The 16,923-nt window shown below is 40.2% G+C and overlaps 1 protein-coding gene across 13 annotated transcripts in view; it reads left to right on the forward strand.

Moving 5' to 3' along the window:
• Positions 1 to 16,923, forward strand: part of RGS6 (regulator of G protein signaling 6) — a 483,104-nt gene that overhangs the window by 15,139 nt on the left and 451,042 nt on the right. For all 13 annotated transcript variants that reach the window (XM_037127608.2, XM_053673234.1, XM_053673229.1 and 10 more), the window contains one exon: positions 7,780 to 7,883. In XM_037127608.2, coding sequence (XP_036983503.1) covers positions 7,800 to 7,883 — 84 coding nt within the window. In that variant the 5' untranslated portion in view covers positions 7,780 to 7,799. The remainder of the gene's footprint in view (positions 1 to 7,779; positions 7,884 to 16,923) is intronic.

Here is a 16,923-nt window from a genome sequence, read left to right on the forward strand (position 1 = left end):
CATATCTGGTTCTGATGACTGTGTAAAAGCCAAACATGATGTTTCAGATAACAGGAGCTGAGATAACTAGGCCGTTAGTGTGGGTTTTATTTTATTTAATTTGGCTAGGAGTTGGGCTGTGTTTAATGTTTGCTGTCGCTGTAGGTGCCAGAAGCTTAAAATTCCCGTTTTTATTTCCTCGCTTGACTTTAGTTTCCCAAGTACTCCTCAGAGAGTTTGCTTCGGAGGTCTTTTTGCTGCAGTTCAGTGCTAGAGCCCCACTGGTGTGGTAAGGGTGGGGTGAGGGGGGAGAATTGTGCTATAGCAACACTTCTTGCACCGAGATAGGAGGCAAGACCAAGACTAGGGTGCTTTGGGTGAGGGTGTCCCGGGACTTGCCTTCTGCTGGCTCCCGTTTCGTCAGTGAAGTTTGAAGTGACCCCATTAACTGAGGTTGCGTGCAAAGTTTGAATAAGCAGAAGATGTGAGATAACCAGTTCAGAAAAGGAGACCAAGCTTTGTAGGAAAACATTTTAGATTTGGTGGGCAGTATTGACGAATTCATTTAAAGTCTGTGCTTGTGAATTTAAAATGCCACTAGTCAGCCTGGTCGTGTGATTTCCTTCTTACCCCCAGCCCACCCTGAAGTGTTCAGCTGCTTGGATGTGAACTCGGATACTCAGGTCCTGTGTGGACATGGTATGGTTCCGTCAGTGCTGGAGGTCTGCTGGGAGACGAGCCACAGACAGGGGGAGGTGAGGGGGTGAGTGAGTGACTATAATGAGCCAGTGAGAGAAGAAGAAAGTTTGAAAAGTTGTAGGTTGCCTTTCTACCTTTGAAGAGTGTTTGTAGTGCATGTAGAGGAACTGAGTTGTGAAGTGGGGTGACCTGAGGTGGGACAGGCACCGGTGATGATAAGGTTCAGCACGTGGCCATGTGACGCGGTGGCTGGGGAGGGGGCGTGAAGGAAAAGGGCTCAGGTGAGGAAATAAAAAATATGGAGAAACTAGGCTTTGTTAGGTCTTCGATTTTCATGTTACAGCCCCTGAGGTTGACTAAGGGGTAGAGTAAACCTCTGAGAACCAGCACCAGAACCCTGTCTTCAGGGAATGAAAGGGCAAAGCAGGAGGCAGGTGGGACACAGCAGTGACTTTGGGTAGGAAGGGGCGAAGCCTGGTGATCTGACAAGAGCAGGGATCTGGGTAGGGGGATGGGAGGGAAGTACTTTAAAATAACAGTGAACAGCTGGGAGGATGCTTTACTTTCCTTCCTAGTCTTGAGAAACACGAGGTGAGAACAAAGATCTGCAGGGGGGATGGGTTTGGGTGAAGTCAGTTTTCCATGAAGGTCACCGAAGGTCAAGGTTCAAAGAGAAGGTAGAAGGCCATAGTAGGCATACTGTATACAAAAGAAGGGTTCAAAAGGCAGGAGGAGTCGGTGGAGAATTGGCAGGGTCTGAGGGTGTCCAGAGCAGTGTGGAGTTCAGAGCCCTGGTAAGAGGAGATGCCTGGGTGGACCTGAACTTCAAGCAGCCATTGTGTTAACAGGACTGGGAGGCGCATCACACAGCCAGGCACATCCTGTTACGTGAAGAACTTTCTCTTTCTCACTCCCAGCTTAATTTTTAGGATTACTGTTTAATATAGTGAATGCAAAAATATTTTTCTTTGAAAGTGGCTTTGATAGATTAGTTTGTTTAGGCTGTCAAGCAGCTGTTGGCAACCCAGAGAGGATTGTGTTTATTTATATGTCTTAAGATAGTCTTGGCATGGGAAAGTCAATTTCACTGATGCACTAGGAATTAGAAGGAAATTAGTAGGAATTAGTAGAAGGGAATTAGTAGGTCCATGAAGTAGCTGAGGACCTACTGTGTAACAGTTATACTATGTATCAGTAGTACCTACTACTAAGTACTTTATATATAGTATGTAGGTGCTAAGCATTTTACATTTAGTATATACTTAAATTTTGTAGTTACACAGGTTTGCTTTAAATTCTTTATATAGATGATTTTATTGGAGACCAAGACATACAATTTGCAAAGTCTGTGGGCCCTGGAGTCAGCCCTGAGTTTGAATTTTAGTTTCCCGACTGACAAGCTGTGTTACCTTGGGCAAGTTACCCATGTTCTGGAGCCTCAGTTTCCTCAACTGTAGAGTAGGAATGATAACATCCACTTGCTACAGTTGCCGTGAAGCACTTCCCGGGTGATTTGGACGAGCAGGCAAGGCTGAGACCCATCGATGTCAATGAGCATAGCAGTAAGTTGCTCATGGTTGCACAGCACTGAAGTAGATGGCCAGGACTGAGAGCCAGTTCTTTGATACCATGACACTTGCTTGATCTGTTACATTGAATTTTTGCTTAAATGCAATAGAAGTTAAAGGAGCCCCACCTCAGCATGGCTGCAACCTGGGACTGGAGGGAGGGGTCAGGTGAAGAGGAGGCAGGCTCCATGGAATCTAGGTCAGTGGTTCCCAAAATTGCCTGTGCTTCCAAATCACCTGGGGGAACATTTAAATCATGAATCTCTAGGGACCACTCTAGGCCAACTGGATTAGGATTTTTGGAGCATGGGAACCAGGAACATGTACCTGTAGTATCTTCCCCAGGTGATTTTGAGCCTGCTAGTTTGGTTCAGGTCCTTGGATCAGCTTTTGGGAATTGCTGAGTCCTAACTGGAGTCCTGAGATGATAAAGCAATTATATCCTAGTAAAATATGGGGTGCCTGGCATTGCCACCAAAATTGGCCCCTGGGGGTTGAGCTTGGTCACCTTGCTTTAAGATCTTTGGTGCATTACCTGGAATAGACAATCAGTCTGTCATTGAACATCTGAACTTTGAATATATAGAAAATGTCAAGTTGGTAGTCTCTGCTATAACGGGAAGAGTTATTTGTTCTTTTATAGCTGTTTTCTTCCTTCTCCCCCCCTGAGGTTCCTGCCCACTCAGTTAGATTAGAACTATATAAACAAGCTTGTACTACTGAGCTAGCACACATATTGTAAAATTTTCTACTGAAGAGCTTAACATTGCCAATGTCAGGGAAAAAATCCATTGAGTTTTAATAGGCTGAGGCAAACAATGTGAATTTGATGTATATGGGGGAGAGGAAATAGCATCATCAGAATTCTTATTTGGCAGCATAAATAAATGTTCAGACTTTATTACACTCAGCACTTGATTATCTCTCCTACAAAATAGTTCCCTGAAAAGAGTTTTGAGGGCTGGGCAGTAAGAGCAGCAGGGGTGATATCTTAAGGCTTTTAGCTGCATGTGACACTGATTTTAATGGCATTGCAGTATAATTATAGGGTCTACCTCTTAGTCGAGCATCAGGACTACCTGAGGAGCTTACCTGTTGGCTTTATCTCTTATGCACCCAGTCAGAATACCTGAGGGTAGGTTCGGAAGGGCTTCTGCAGCGACTCTTGTGTAGGTGGCCTTGGAATTGCACCTGGCCAAACACTGGCATAGAGTAAGACTGCTGGTCCATTTCTACATTTGTTTTTTGCTAGAGAATTTATATGCTTATTTTATTATCTCTTCAAAAGCAACCCTGCAAAGTAGAGGGTTCTCATCTTCCAGGTGAAGAGCTGGAAGTTCATGCTTGGTGTGGCCTTGGTGTGACCAGAGCTGGGATGTAGTTTCTGGTTTGATTGCAAAGTCCCTTCCTCTTCCACATCATTGGGTCTTTCCTACCTGCTGTGCTCAGCAGTGCTGTCTGCTGGGCCCTAGGCTTTGATTGCTGTAGAGAGGCCGTTGTTACAAAGGAAAACACCTGGCATTTGTTAGCACTGTGAGCCACAAATGCAGTAGAAATTTGGAGTAAATTGCAGTCCTGACTTTCAAAAGATTTGTTAATCAGAATTTGAGTCAGAGATGCTCAGTTGTTCTATTATTCAAAGGGCCTCACCTCATCTCGCTTCCCACCCTCCCACATATTCCTTCTCACCTAAATTGCTCATGGGTTCCAAAAGTGAATTCCTGAGCTCAGCCGAGCCATATCAATAAACCCTGGGGAAAGCCTTCTTGTGCGATTCCACACATAGGTCTTTGTTGAGAAAGAGCCCTCTTTGTTGGCAGTTCTAATGCCTTATTATCTAGATGAGTGTTGCACAAGGAGTATACTTGCATCTTGGTAGAATCTTATCAGTTCCATCATTTATTCAAAAATATTTGAATACCAACTGTGTTCCAGGCCCTATTCTAGGTGCCAGCAATAGAGGGCGAACAGCATCAGCAAAGGTTCTGCCCAGGAAGAACTGGCTTGCTGGTGGAAGAGATGCCTGATGAATAAGTGAACAAAGTCATGAATCCAGAGGGGCAGGAATCCCTGCTATTTCGCTCCCCACATTTGGCTGTTCTCCTATTTAATGTCCTTGAGATCAGATCATTCTCATTTTTTTCCCCGAGTGTCCACTTCTGGGTCTTCAGATGTCCACACCTGTGTTGTCACCTAGGCTCAAGTGTCCTCTTCTGCCTCCCCCAGACCCATGTTGGTCCTTCTCCCCTGATCTCAGTTGCCCCCTCCTCCTGTTCTGTGTTATCATAAGTGAACACCACACATTACAATCTCCTGCTTTTGTGGACATGTCTGTCACCCCTTCTGGACTCTGAACACTTTAATGAGAGCATCTGTGTCTGATTTATCTTTACCTCTCCAGGGCCTAGCATGGAGCCTTGCAAGGGGATGGATGCTCTGTTTACTCCAAGAATACGTGTTGAGTCCTATGGCACCTAGTGGTTGGGTGGTGGTATTACAGTAGTTGCTTCTAGGGGCGGAATGCTAAGTCTGGGCGGGAAAGCTTAACCTTAGTTCTGTGATTTTTTGTGAAGTTCCACAGGAGCACTGTTATGAATAGAGGTGTTGGGCTAGGATATAGGCAGCGATGATGGAAGAGAGATGACATGGAATATTCTGGCAAGTCCTTGAAGGAAATTTAGAAGTTTGAATTCCTGAGCTCTAGGTCAGAACTGGAGGGAAAACTAGTGGTGGTGGGTTTTATAGTGAACATCCGGTTGGGGTGCAGGGAAGCTGTGGCTTGACTTGGTTTCAACAGCTATTTAATTGCCGATCAGGTGGGGGAACCAGGCCTCCTGGTGCAGAAAGCTTCTACTATGCTGGGATCGAGGTTTGTGACGGATAAGGAAACAAAGGCACAGAGAGGGGATGTCACTTGCCCGGGATCACTCAGCGTGGAGCGGTGGAGCCGGTATCCAGACGCAGGTCTGCCTGAGGGCAGAGGCCAGCTTGTAACCATTAAACGCTGGTCTCTTCTTGGAGGAGATGAAATGCACGTCTTAATACATTGTCAGTTTTCCTCTTTGTTAGCTGTATGCCATTATAGGAAAAGAATATTAACATGTTTCCTTTCCATTGAAATGTAGTTGTGTGTTTTCAGAAAAACACATTCTTTAGTCATTAAAACCAAAGTCCCTGAATTATTTACTGTGTATATACATGTAGGATACATAAATAGCATGAAGGTTTTGTTTTTGTTTACCACTAAATTTAAAATATTCCTATTTCGTACGCCATTTAAAAAATAAATATTTTATACTATATTGTAACGAATGGAAATCTATTCTTATATTCATGAACACCAGCTTTGTGGTTAATGAATTTATCCAGAGCATCTTTACCTTTGTGGGTTTTCCATCCCGTTCTCCCTGACAACTGCTGACATAGGGTTAGAGAGTGTTTTCGAAATGATCCTCTCTAGACACAGAAAAAGTAAAGGACTTGCTTGAGTTTCAAAGTGAGTTGATGGAGGAGTCGAAAATAGAAGCTTGTCTACTGCCTACTAGACTCACTGAAATTCCTGGCTGCGTTCACTTAGCGGTCTAACGTCCAGACCCCGGGACATGTTAGGGGTTCACACACAGACATGCCCCTGTTGGAGGGCAGGGAAGAGAGTCAGGCAAAGGGAGCACTGACAGGATTGTTTCTAGGTCACTTCCAACCTTGCTGTTATAACACAGTTTTCTGGGTGGAAGATGATATACTCATTAAAGTGGAAGTGTTCATTTTAAAATAAAGCAATAGGAGCTCAAAATGCCTCTGCTACATAGACAAATGAGCATACATAAGTGGGCTTGAGTTTTGTTTTTCACACACAGTCATATTCTATTTAAGGCAAAAGAGTAGGTAAATAAGTAGTTATTTAGGAATAAAACAGCATGTTCTTTATTTAACTTTAAAAGCCACTGATTAGAATAATAATCACTATATTCATAGAGTTACTAATATCGCCATGAGCAGAGATAATAGAATGATGCTGGTTACCGCTTCATGTAATCTCGCTTTTAAAATGGACCCTAATTCATAAATGATGAAGAAAACGAACAGCAGTATACAAATGGGATACTTTGGGTAATTAAATAAGTTACAAATTGCCATCTCTTTCTCATTATTTGCCCAAACTAATTTTTTATGGAATGACCTTTGGTACCAACTTATTTTATAATAAAATGTTTCCTGAGTTTTTAAAAAAACATTGTTATGGCCTTTTCTGTCAAGTATGGTATTTATGAAAGTTTCTTTGATGAAAAGCCTGTGAATTTTGTGCAAATAAGCCAAGCAGGTTCTTAGATTAGTGATAACATTTGTATAGGACTTTTATAGCTTTATATGATACTTTTACATTCAGTTTATTTAACTCTTACCTGTGAGTAGTCAGTAAAATTCACATTTTACTGATGAAAGCAATGCAGAGAAAGGTGCCTTGGCATGGTTCTGGGTACACAGCAAGTGCTCAACATATATATTTTAAAATAAGGAACACAGTTTTTTGGACTATAAGATGCACCCCCCCCCATATGGTAGGAATAATGGTTGTTAATGCTGCTATTGAGTTCTGTTTACATTTACATTGGTGAAATATTATGTTATTTATGTTATGAAACATTTGACTACATTTTTTGCTTCAAAATTTTTTTCCTATTTTCCTCCTCTAAAACCTAGGTGTGTCTTATGGTCCAAAAAATATGGTAACTTGCTTGAGCTCACCCAGCAAATAAATAAATATATTGTCATACCAAGAAATGAACTGGCTTCCTTACTTGAAAATTCCATATGTTCTCATTGCCTCACTGCTATCTTTTCGAGCATTTTAAAAGGTCAAATTAAAAAGAATCATTTTTCTTAATTGAGGTGAAATTCGCAAATGCCTGAAGTTTTTATTTGGAATCATAGTAGCCTCTCTTTTGTCATGACTGCCTTTATCATAGTGCATCCCCTGTACTTATAACAGTGCTCATAAAATTAACCATTTTAAATCATACATTTCAGAGCACTTAGTACCTTCACAGTGTTCTCTGTAAGGGCACCAATTTACCCACATCTTTTTCAATGCTTGTTATTTGAGATTTTGCTTTTATTACTATTACCTTCCTAGAGGGTATCAAGTGGGTATCTCCTTGTGGCTTCAATTTGCATTTCCCTGATAAAATATTCATATTTCAATGCATAGAATTAATCATAAGATGAGCTTTGGTAAAAAGTAGAATCAGCCTCAGAATGAGTGGTTTTATTTGTCTTCAGGAGATTACCTAAAACTGGAGTGCACAATTCTGGGCTGGAAAGTAAAGAACATGTTGCTTTGGTATTAGAAGGATGTATGTGGACAGTAAGACCCTATTTTTTAAAAAAAATACTGTTTAATGAGGCAAAATAAGAAATTACATCATGCTTTGTTTTCATGCCACTTGCCAAAAGATACTTAGATCTTTGCATTGTGGAGTTCTCTTTATATAATCTTGCATGTCTTAATGGCCTATTCATTCTTTTTTTGCAGCGTGAGTGAAGACATCCAGGATGGCTCAGGGATCTGGGGATCAAAGAGCAGCGGGGACTGCTGACCCAGAGGACAGCTCTCCAAACATGATAGTCTACCGCAAAGTAAGGCACCTGGTTAAACGCTCCCACGCTGCCTGTGTGTGTGTGCATGTCCTGTGTAGGGTTGACTGATGGTTGACAGCTCAACAAACATTTCTGCCTACACTGCCTGGACTGATAAATGAATACCATTTTCTTCTTGTGTCCTCTGGTTCTTCAATTCTAAAATTCAAGGAAGTTGGTTTTATTCATATTTGGTATCGAATACTTGGAAAAACATTATGTGGTTTTTTCTTTAAACTCAAAGATCACCTAAGCAATACAGATGGAGATGTATTCTCCTTTGGTATAAAGGCCTTACTGTAGCATTTATTAACTGAATGTTCTTCAAGCTCTTACTATGTATAAGAACTGGTCTAGATGCTATGGGAGATACAGAGCTATGTTTGTATTAAATGTTTACAGTTGGTGAGAGATATAAGATATACACAGATAACTGTAATAGAGTCTAAGTGTTCATTTTCAAAAGAGAAGTGCAGGTAGATAGTTACATAATTTTAGAGGAGGGAGCAATTGCTTCCAGCCTTGGAAGTCAGGGACAGGCTTGTGGCGGAGTAGTCTTTGAACTCAGAATGGGTAAGATTGCTTATGTGGAAAGAACATTCCAGATGGAAAGATGTGTTCTGCAAACGCAAAGAGCTGGAGAAAATGAACAGCAACCAGAACTGGTTAGCTTGCGTGTAGGATGGATTACTAGAAGTAAGTGGAGGTAGGATTCTGGGAAGAGAGGCTGGATGGAGCCAGATTTTAGAATGCAAAATCACGGGGAATTTAATCATGGAGGATTGTTATGCTGGGAGTTGTAAAATCAACATCTCTTTGGGATTATGAGTCTTGCCCCCATGCGGCAAATGCACTGTTATCAGGGTCGATTGGAAGCTCTGGGAGAGAGAGTTCCATGCCTGTGAGGAAGGTAAGGAGGCCACTAACCTGGTAAGGGACGTGCCCTGCAGAAATGAGCAGGACTGAGCAGAGGGACTAAAGAGTCTGAATTAAAAATGACTTGGAAAACAATCGGATACTGAATTAGGAAGCAAATAGAGAATCAGAGATGAATGGGTTTTTTGACCTTGGGTCATAGAAAGACATTGATGTTATTAATTCAAACGGAGACATTTGAAAGAATACATTTTAAAGGAAGGAAATCTGGCACACAAGTTTTATTTGTGCACATACCAAACTTAAGGAAATAACTGTGTCTTATATAACTTTTCAATGTTTGGCTGTGAAAATTTAAACTACCCATTACATATGAAGGAAAATGAATTAATATTCATTAATTTTACTAACTATTTGAGTTGTCTGCTGGGTTCTATGTATTCTGTGTGACTCTGTGTTTGATCTTTGTTAATCATATGGGCAGTGTTGACTAGATATTTCTGGATGATCAGATGATGAATTTTTCTCTTTTCTACATAAAAACAGAACTCTCAAACTATTTCTGCTTTGAGTATCAAATTCCTTAATTCTTTGCTTTGCAAGAGAATGCTTTGATGATCTGTTTCTAAGAGAGATGCTTATTAAGTTGTGGTAAAGAAAAAAAATAGTTTAATGGGGCTAACTAATTAGTGAGTCATACAGAATAATAGAAAGATTTTTGTTCACCATGACCTTCTTAATCCTCCTCGGACTGGGAGACCCTAAGCCTGGCCTGCAGAAACATGGGCTTTGGAGTTAGAACAGAGGTAAAGCTGCAACTCTGCCACTTCTACTGGTGTGACCTTGAGTCACTTGTTCAACTTCCGTCAGCCTCAGTTTCTTCATTTATAAAAAAAGAAATGTGACTCAGGAGGAGGGATAGTGCCTGTGGGGTTACTGTGAAGATGTATTTAGATCAAGTAAGGAAGGCATCTTAGCTCCTGCTTGGCCTGGAGGTGGTCCATAGTGAATGTTGCTGCTGCTTTTATCTCTAGGGCTTGTAGAGACAGTGACACTGGGGCGAAAGATGTTACAAAATATCTAAATGTTGATGCTGTTAACAAGTGGACTAAAGTATGTTTGTACAGTGCGTTGCTTTTTTAAGACACAGGAAAACATTACAAATATATTTAGTTTATTTAGGAGACTACAAATCACTGTGTTATTAAAGGTTGATAGGAAATGTAAAGGTCATACAATTCAAACACCCTTCCCCATGGAATCTTTGCTGTTATGTTGAAGGGGAAACTTTCTACAAGTTTGTGGTAACTTGATTTTTACTTTTCAGGCAGTACCAGGGAGCTCTTTTTGTTGTTGTTGTTTAATTGAAAAACAAAGTTGTGAATTGCTATAGTTCTTTAGAGAAATGGGCACTAGTCGTTTGTTTTTTAATTTGGAAATGTATCTTGCTTCCTCATGACAAATTTGTGGGCAGGGGTATGCATGTGTTTGTTATTTGACATATTAGTTAATTGCTATAAAAGGAATATTGGATATGTTCAATCTATTAGAAAGAGAGAAGACACACTCATTGCCCAGTATGGGTCCAGGACCTGGAATCATTTAAACCTAGGTTAGCTGACTTGCATAAGCCGTGGTTGTATCCGCAACAGAATATTCACCTAGTTTTCTCTACTCTCAGAGCTGTAGAGTAGCCGTTGGCTACGGCCAAGATGTACCTACTGCAGGACCCGATCCTCAAGGTGTAGCTAAGGATCGATCCTTGAAACCACAGTCAATTCAAAACATTTTCTGTGGACATCCTCTATGTAACAATTTATTCAAGGTTGTGGCTATGAAACCGGACCTTTACTTGGAGGTCTGCAACAAAAATTCACATTTAAAACACTGTAAATAGTGCTTTCATTTTTGATTTCTTTCTCTTGTTTGTTGTTTCTTTCTCTTGTCAGACATTTTCAGTGTGAAATTTTTGCTTGGAGTACGCTGTGTTGATTTAGATGCTGACATTTTAAAAGCCAAATCTAGAAAAATGGAGCTTTTGGATGGACTTCCGAGTAATAAGCAGGATGATTATGTCCATAATATTGTTGTGACTTTTAAATGCCATTTAGGGTGGTAACCTTCTGACTTATGAGTAATGATAGGTGTACTTCCTAAGCTCACACATTTCGGAATACTCTTCATTTACTTTTTATGTTTTCTGTGTCATTAGTTGTAAGAGTTGTACTTTCCCAAGGCCTGATTTATTTATTGACTTGAACAGACTTTTTAATTTAGTTTTTCATCCTTCATATTCATATTTCAGATTGGAGGTGTGTATGAAAAATGTGTTGGCACCATTAAAAATCTATTTAAAAGAAAAGCTTAATTATTCATAAAGTTGCCTAGACCTGTTAACCTTCTTTATATTCCTGGGTCCAAAAGATCCTTGGTCACTGAACTACTCAATGTAGTGATGATATTTGAACCTGGCTATATATTGGATCATTTATAAAAATTATAAAAATGTTGTTCCTTAAAGATTTTTTTTGATAGATCTGAGCTGGGTCCTAAGAATCTGAGTTTTAAAATGTTGGCATCTCCTCAAAAATTTAACACTTGAGCTGTATTATGACCTAGTGATTTCACTTCTGGGAATATATTCAAAGAAAACCAAGACACTAATTCAAAAGAATATGTGCACCCTTATGTTCATTGCAGCATCATTTACATCACCAAGATATGGAAGCAGCCCAAGTGCCCACCAATAGATGAATGGATAAAATAACTTTGGTACATTTACACAATGGAATTCTAATCGGTCATAAAGAGGAAAGAACTCTGACCCTTTGGGACAGCATGGATGGACCTGGAGAACATTGCGCTAAATAAAATAATTCAGTCAGAGATAGACAAGTGATTTTACTCATCTGTGGAATCTAATGAACAAAATAAACTAACCAACAAAATAGAAATAGACTCACAGATAGGGAATAGAATGACAGCCGTCAGAGGAGAGGGGATTTGTAGGACTGGGTGAAAAAGGTGAAGGGATTAAGCAAAAAACAAAACAAACAAAAAACAAAACAAAACAAAACAAAAAACCCCCCAAAAAACAAAACCAGACAAACCTCATAGACACACAAAAAATAAATAAAATAACTAAAATGTTTTCAGGAGAATCTGATACCTAACTAAGTTTGAAATGCATTTATTTTGTGTCTTTGACAACATCCAGGTAGAGTATGCATCTCAAAGAAATGGGAAAGTTGGTGTTTTGAAGAGGATTTCGGATTTCATAATTATTTGTACATCTCTCCAGATGTAGAAGAACCAGGCTCTTGTCATAGAGTTAAAATTAGGGATTTTAATGTGGGAGGTGGGGAGGGGGGTTGGGCAGGGGAGAGCAATGGGGGGGAAATGGGGACAGCTGTAATTGAACAAGAATTAAAAAATTGTAAAACACAAAAAATTAGGGATTTTAGTAGCTTCATCTTAAAGATTTTCTAGGTAAGACCCTCAGTTTACAGGTGAGAAACTAAAGTATGGCGAGGACGAGTAACTTGCTGAAAGTTGCTGAGCAGTTTCCTATTAATTATGTCCAGGTAGCTGGAGGCCTACCAGCACCCCCCCTCCCTGGCCCATTAAAATCTTTTTTTACTACCATAGTGTCAACACAACCATTACCACATTGTTGTGGCTCAGCAGACATTGGTGAAATTAAATACATGAAAATACTCTGCAGCAGATCTTTGGTTTCTGTGCTTATCCTCGGAGAATTGACTTGGGTTAACAACTGAACATTTAATGCTTAAACCTTCATTCTTCTTGCTGGTATTCTCTTTTCCTGCTTAAGGACTTTCTGAAATGTGTACTTTCTTTGATAGCTGGAAACATTTTTTGAGTAGGTTACTTTCTGATTTTGTTTGGTTCCCCAGTGGTGTTAACAGTGTCTCCTGACAAACTTCCAGCTAGACTAGTAATTGGATTTGGCAGAACTCAGGGGTGTTAGATGGTAGGTGGACAGAGAAAATTGGAGCTTAATGTGACCCAGGCTTGGGTCAGGAGGTGGAAGATGCCAGACAGGGAGCTGAGAGCTCTGGGTGTCTAGTCCCGGTTCCCACGTCTGCTGGGCCTCTGGGTAGGGAACTTTCTGTCCTTGGTCTGCGTCTTATTTTGCCTTCTTCCTTTCCTCTTTCTTTTTCTCCTTCTCAATTATGCTACTTACTACACATACACACAGAAATAATGCATTCAGTGTTCTTGTAGGTGGAAACAAGCATAATACAATGAACCCTGTGCACTTACTTTCAAATGAATAAAATGTGACTTTGGCTTCATTTTCTCCTCCGTAAAGTGAGGGGCTTAGAGTAAACAATGTGCACATACCCTTCTGCAATCATTTCAGTTTTCATTCCGTAACTTTTTAATCTGTTAGAAGTTGGTAACTTCCCTGATGTCAAAACAATGTTGTGAGACTTATGTGTATGTCTTTTGAACTTGTCTTTTGGAAAATATTTTAGACATTTCTAGGTAACCCGAATTGGATTAACATTAAACCCAGTGTAATCAGACATCAGAAGAAAAAAATTATAGTTGTGATAATTTAACAGTCAACAGTTAAAGTCCCTTCTTGGCGGTGATGTGTTCGGTTTGCTAATTACATTTAAGGTATGTGTTCAGTTATGAGTTTGCAGTACTGATTTTATGTTAGAGAGCGGCAGCAATGTTTAAGCAGCAGCACTGGGTATTGTCAGTAATCTATGGTGTCATGGATGGATTAATTAGGAGTTTTACAGGAAGAAGAAAAAGCCAATATTCCTGGATATCAAAGGGATTGTTAAAAAGCATGCCGTTGCTAGCTTCTGTTTATTAACGCCTTTTCTGCTAGAATTTGGTTCTTACCTTTGTGCTGCTCTGGTACCCCAAGGTCACTTTCCTCTAATGATCCAGGACCCTTGAAGTCCTGGACAGAAAATGGGCTAGGCATACTTCCAGAAAGTAAACGTAGCTCTATTTTAGTTACACAGGCAGTGGTATGCACCAAGAAGGAAAAAATCTAGCTGGAAAGAGGCAAGGGTGGAGAGAAAGCTGGGAATAGGGCGTTATTCTGGAATTCATAAGAGGCAGTGGTAGAGGCCAGCACAATTGAGTCAGGGAACCTGCAGACTCCGGTGCCCAAGGCAAGATGAAAATTAGAAACTAATCAGCAAATATGTGTTGTTATTTGTGTGTCAGATCCTGGTAGATGCTAAGGATGCATGATGAGGGCTATTCCCTGAATGAACCCACAGGCCAGTGGGGCAGAGATGGGTAACTAGACAATATCAGTAATCAAAGAGGCCGGCCAAAAGGTCTGGGAGGACATAGGAAGGTATGAGGTCCATACTTTTCTAGTTCCTTGTCACATGTGCCTCTCCCTAGGGCAGCTCACAACAAGCTTGTTTTATCAGAACGGGCCAGGAAGAGGAGCCAGAGGGGTGGGATTGGTAGTGGGAGTCTCACTATTTTAAAACCTGATGTTGGACATCGCATCTCCTCCCTTCATTAGGAGCAAGTCCATCACTAGGGGAGGGATTCTGCAAGGACATGAGCACAGGAGGTAGGGGTCTCTGTGGGCTGTTTAGAAGCCGTGGACCACACAGCTGTGCTTCCTCATGTCCGAGCTTCCTGAGTGCTCCCTTACGGTTTTCCTAAACCTTTTAGATGAAAGGACCTTCATAGTTGGTCCTTAATGAAATAATTCTTCCTTGAATTGTCCCATATTATGTGTGCCCTCTGTTTACTGATAAGGCTCTGACTCATGCAGGTATCCCAAAAGCAAAGAATAGCCATTGATATTCTGTTTTTCTTCTTAAGGAAATTCTCCAGGAAAGGATTTGAAACAGATAAGCCATATGTTTAAGGTGGGGAATAGTCTTTTGGAGGGGTGATGTAAGAGAAATGAGAGGATTGTAGGCAGAGGATAGTTTAGTGATTTTATAGGAATTTAGGTGAGGGAAAAATGAAGCCCAAACCAGTGGCAGTGGTTAATGTACAAAAGAAGGGATGTGTTTGAGAGATGGTTAACAGGCACTAAAATCAACAGAATTCGGTTACTGATAAGACATAGGGGGGATCTGAAGGTGATGGGAAGGAATGAGGAAGGGTCTTTTTACTAGGTTATACCTAGGAGCTGTTTGTTAAACGTCTCTTGGGACCAATGTAATTTTGAACCAGATTCTAACTGTAGGATTCAATCACCTGCCCCTCTCTTCCTTGTACGTAGATGAATCAAGAGTGTCATGGAAAGAGTGTGTAACCGGGCCAGGGTATCTGGGTATTTATTGTGGCTGCACCACTAGTTCACTTTTAGCTGTGCACAAGTTGCTTCATGTTTCAAGGTTAAGTCCAGTTCTGCCATTTGCACAGTGAGAGGTTAGCTGGGCTGGGTGATCTCAGAAGTACTTCCAGTTCTAACATTGTAGGTCTTTCATTAACTAAAGAAATGGACATTTTATTATCTGTTTATTCTTTCATAGCTTCCGTTGCTTACTTTGCTGTCTTTATGGTTTTCTTTAAATAATTAACCTAAGCAAAGTTTTAAAAACAAGTAACAGTATGTTTAAAACAAGTGCATTTTGGTCTTGACCATTTAGGATTTTCTTTTATTCTTTTCTTTTTTTAATATCAAATTCTCAAGAAAAACTTTAGAGAGTGTTCTGGGTAATTAATTTAATTTTTCAACCTGCATTTTAAGATTCCTTTCATTAAATATTTTGAAGGTTTTTTGTTGCTGTAGGGAAAAATTGTTTTCCTTTCCCCCAGGATGAACCTGACCAGAGGAAAAACTCCCCATCACATTATCTTGGTCGGCAGGACACAGGAGAACGGGCAAGTCCCAGCCCCGTGGTATCAGTGTCCACAGATGAAAGGGATGCTATTTCTAGTGTGGGGGATAGCTCAGTGTGGTTTTATGATGCATTTCCATGAGTTTAACTTTCTAATTTGAAAATTCTTTGGTGTTTTAAGACTTCATTTATTATTTTTTTTCATTTCATATCAGAGTCTAGGATTTTACATTTTGCTGACAGTTTATTACTCTAGCTACTGACACTCCTGTATCCTCACACTACGGAGAACATGAAGGACCGCAGAGTACGTTCCCCATTCTCGGTCGTTTGAACAAGAAACATGAAAAGCTAATAGATATCGGTGACTGGACAATGGGCGTGTTAAAATCATTGGGGCGTGGAGTATTATATTTTAAAAGTCTCTTAGCTTGTCAATACAAATCAAAACTAGAAATGGACCAGTTTTTTAGTCAGCATTTCTGCTTCTAAAAAGTTACTATGATAAGGGAATGAAAAAATATTCAAAGGTAGAAATACAGGTATAAATATTCATCCACTCCAAAAGGATATTCATGCCTCTGTGGTGAATGACATACAAAGATGGAAATAAGTTGATCTGTTGAAAGGGAATTAGCTAAATAATTGTAGTGGGATAGGATTGTAGTGTTTAAATGACCCCACAGTCAGGTTACTGGATTTCTGTGTTGGTAGACCTACTTGTCTTGAAAAGATGGTTACTGACATCCTGATATGTGGTCATATTGAATAATGTTTATTTTAAGACTCTATAAGACTTTATCATTTTTGTTTTATAAAATTTTGTTTTAGCCCTGACCAGTGTGGCTCAGCTGGTTGGGCATCATCCTGCAAAGTGAAAGGTCACTGGTTTGATTCCCGGTCAGGGCATATACCTGGGTTGCGGATTTGGTCCCTGGTCAGTGCGCATATGAGAGGCAAACGACTGATATTTCTCTCTCACATTGAGGTTTCTCTCCCTCGCTCTTTCTCCCTCCCTTTCCCTCTCTCCAAAAATAAATAAAATCTTTAATTTCTTTTGTTTTATTTGCTAAATATAATGGTTATATATATTTACTAAAATTATTGTTTCATTGCTCTTTGTTATTTTCTGAATCTCTGTGCTTCCATCTAGTATCTTTTTTCTTTTGTCTGAAGAACTAAAATACCTTTAGTATTTTCTTTAAAAAATTTTTTTTAAAGATTTTATTTATTTATTTTTAGACAGAGGGGAAGAGAGGGAGAAAGGGAGAGAAACATCTGTGTGTGGTTGCCGCTTGCTTGCCCCGTCCTGGGGACCTGGCCCGCAACCCAGGCATGTGCCCTGACTGGGAATC

The sequence above is a fragment of the Artibeus jamaicensis genome, unplaced genomic scaffold, assembly GCF_021234435.1.
Source record: "Artibeus jamaicensis isolate MK-2021 breed Jamaican fruit bat unplaced genomic scaffold, CSHL_Jam_final contig_851, whole genome shotgun sequence".
Lineage (NCBI taxonomy): Eukaryota > Metazoa > Chordata > Mammalia > Chiroptera > Phyllostomidae > Artibeus > Artibeus jamaicensis.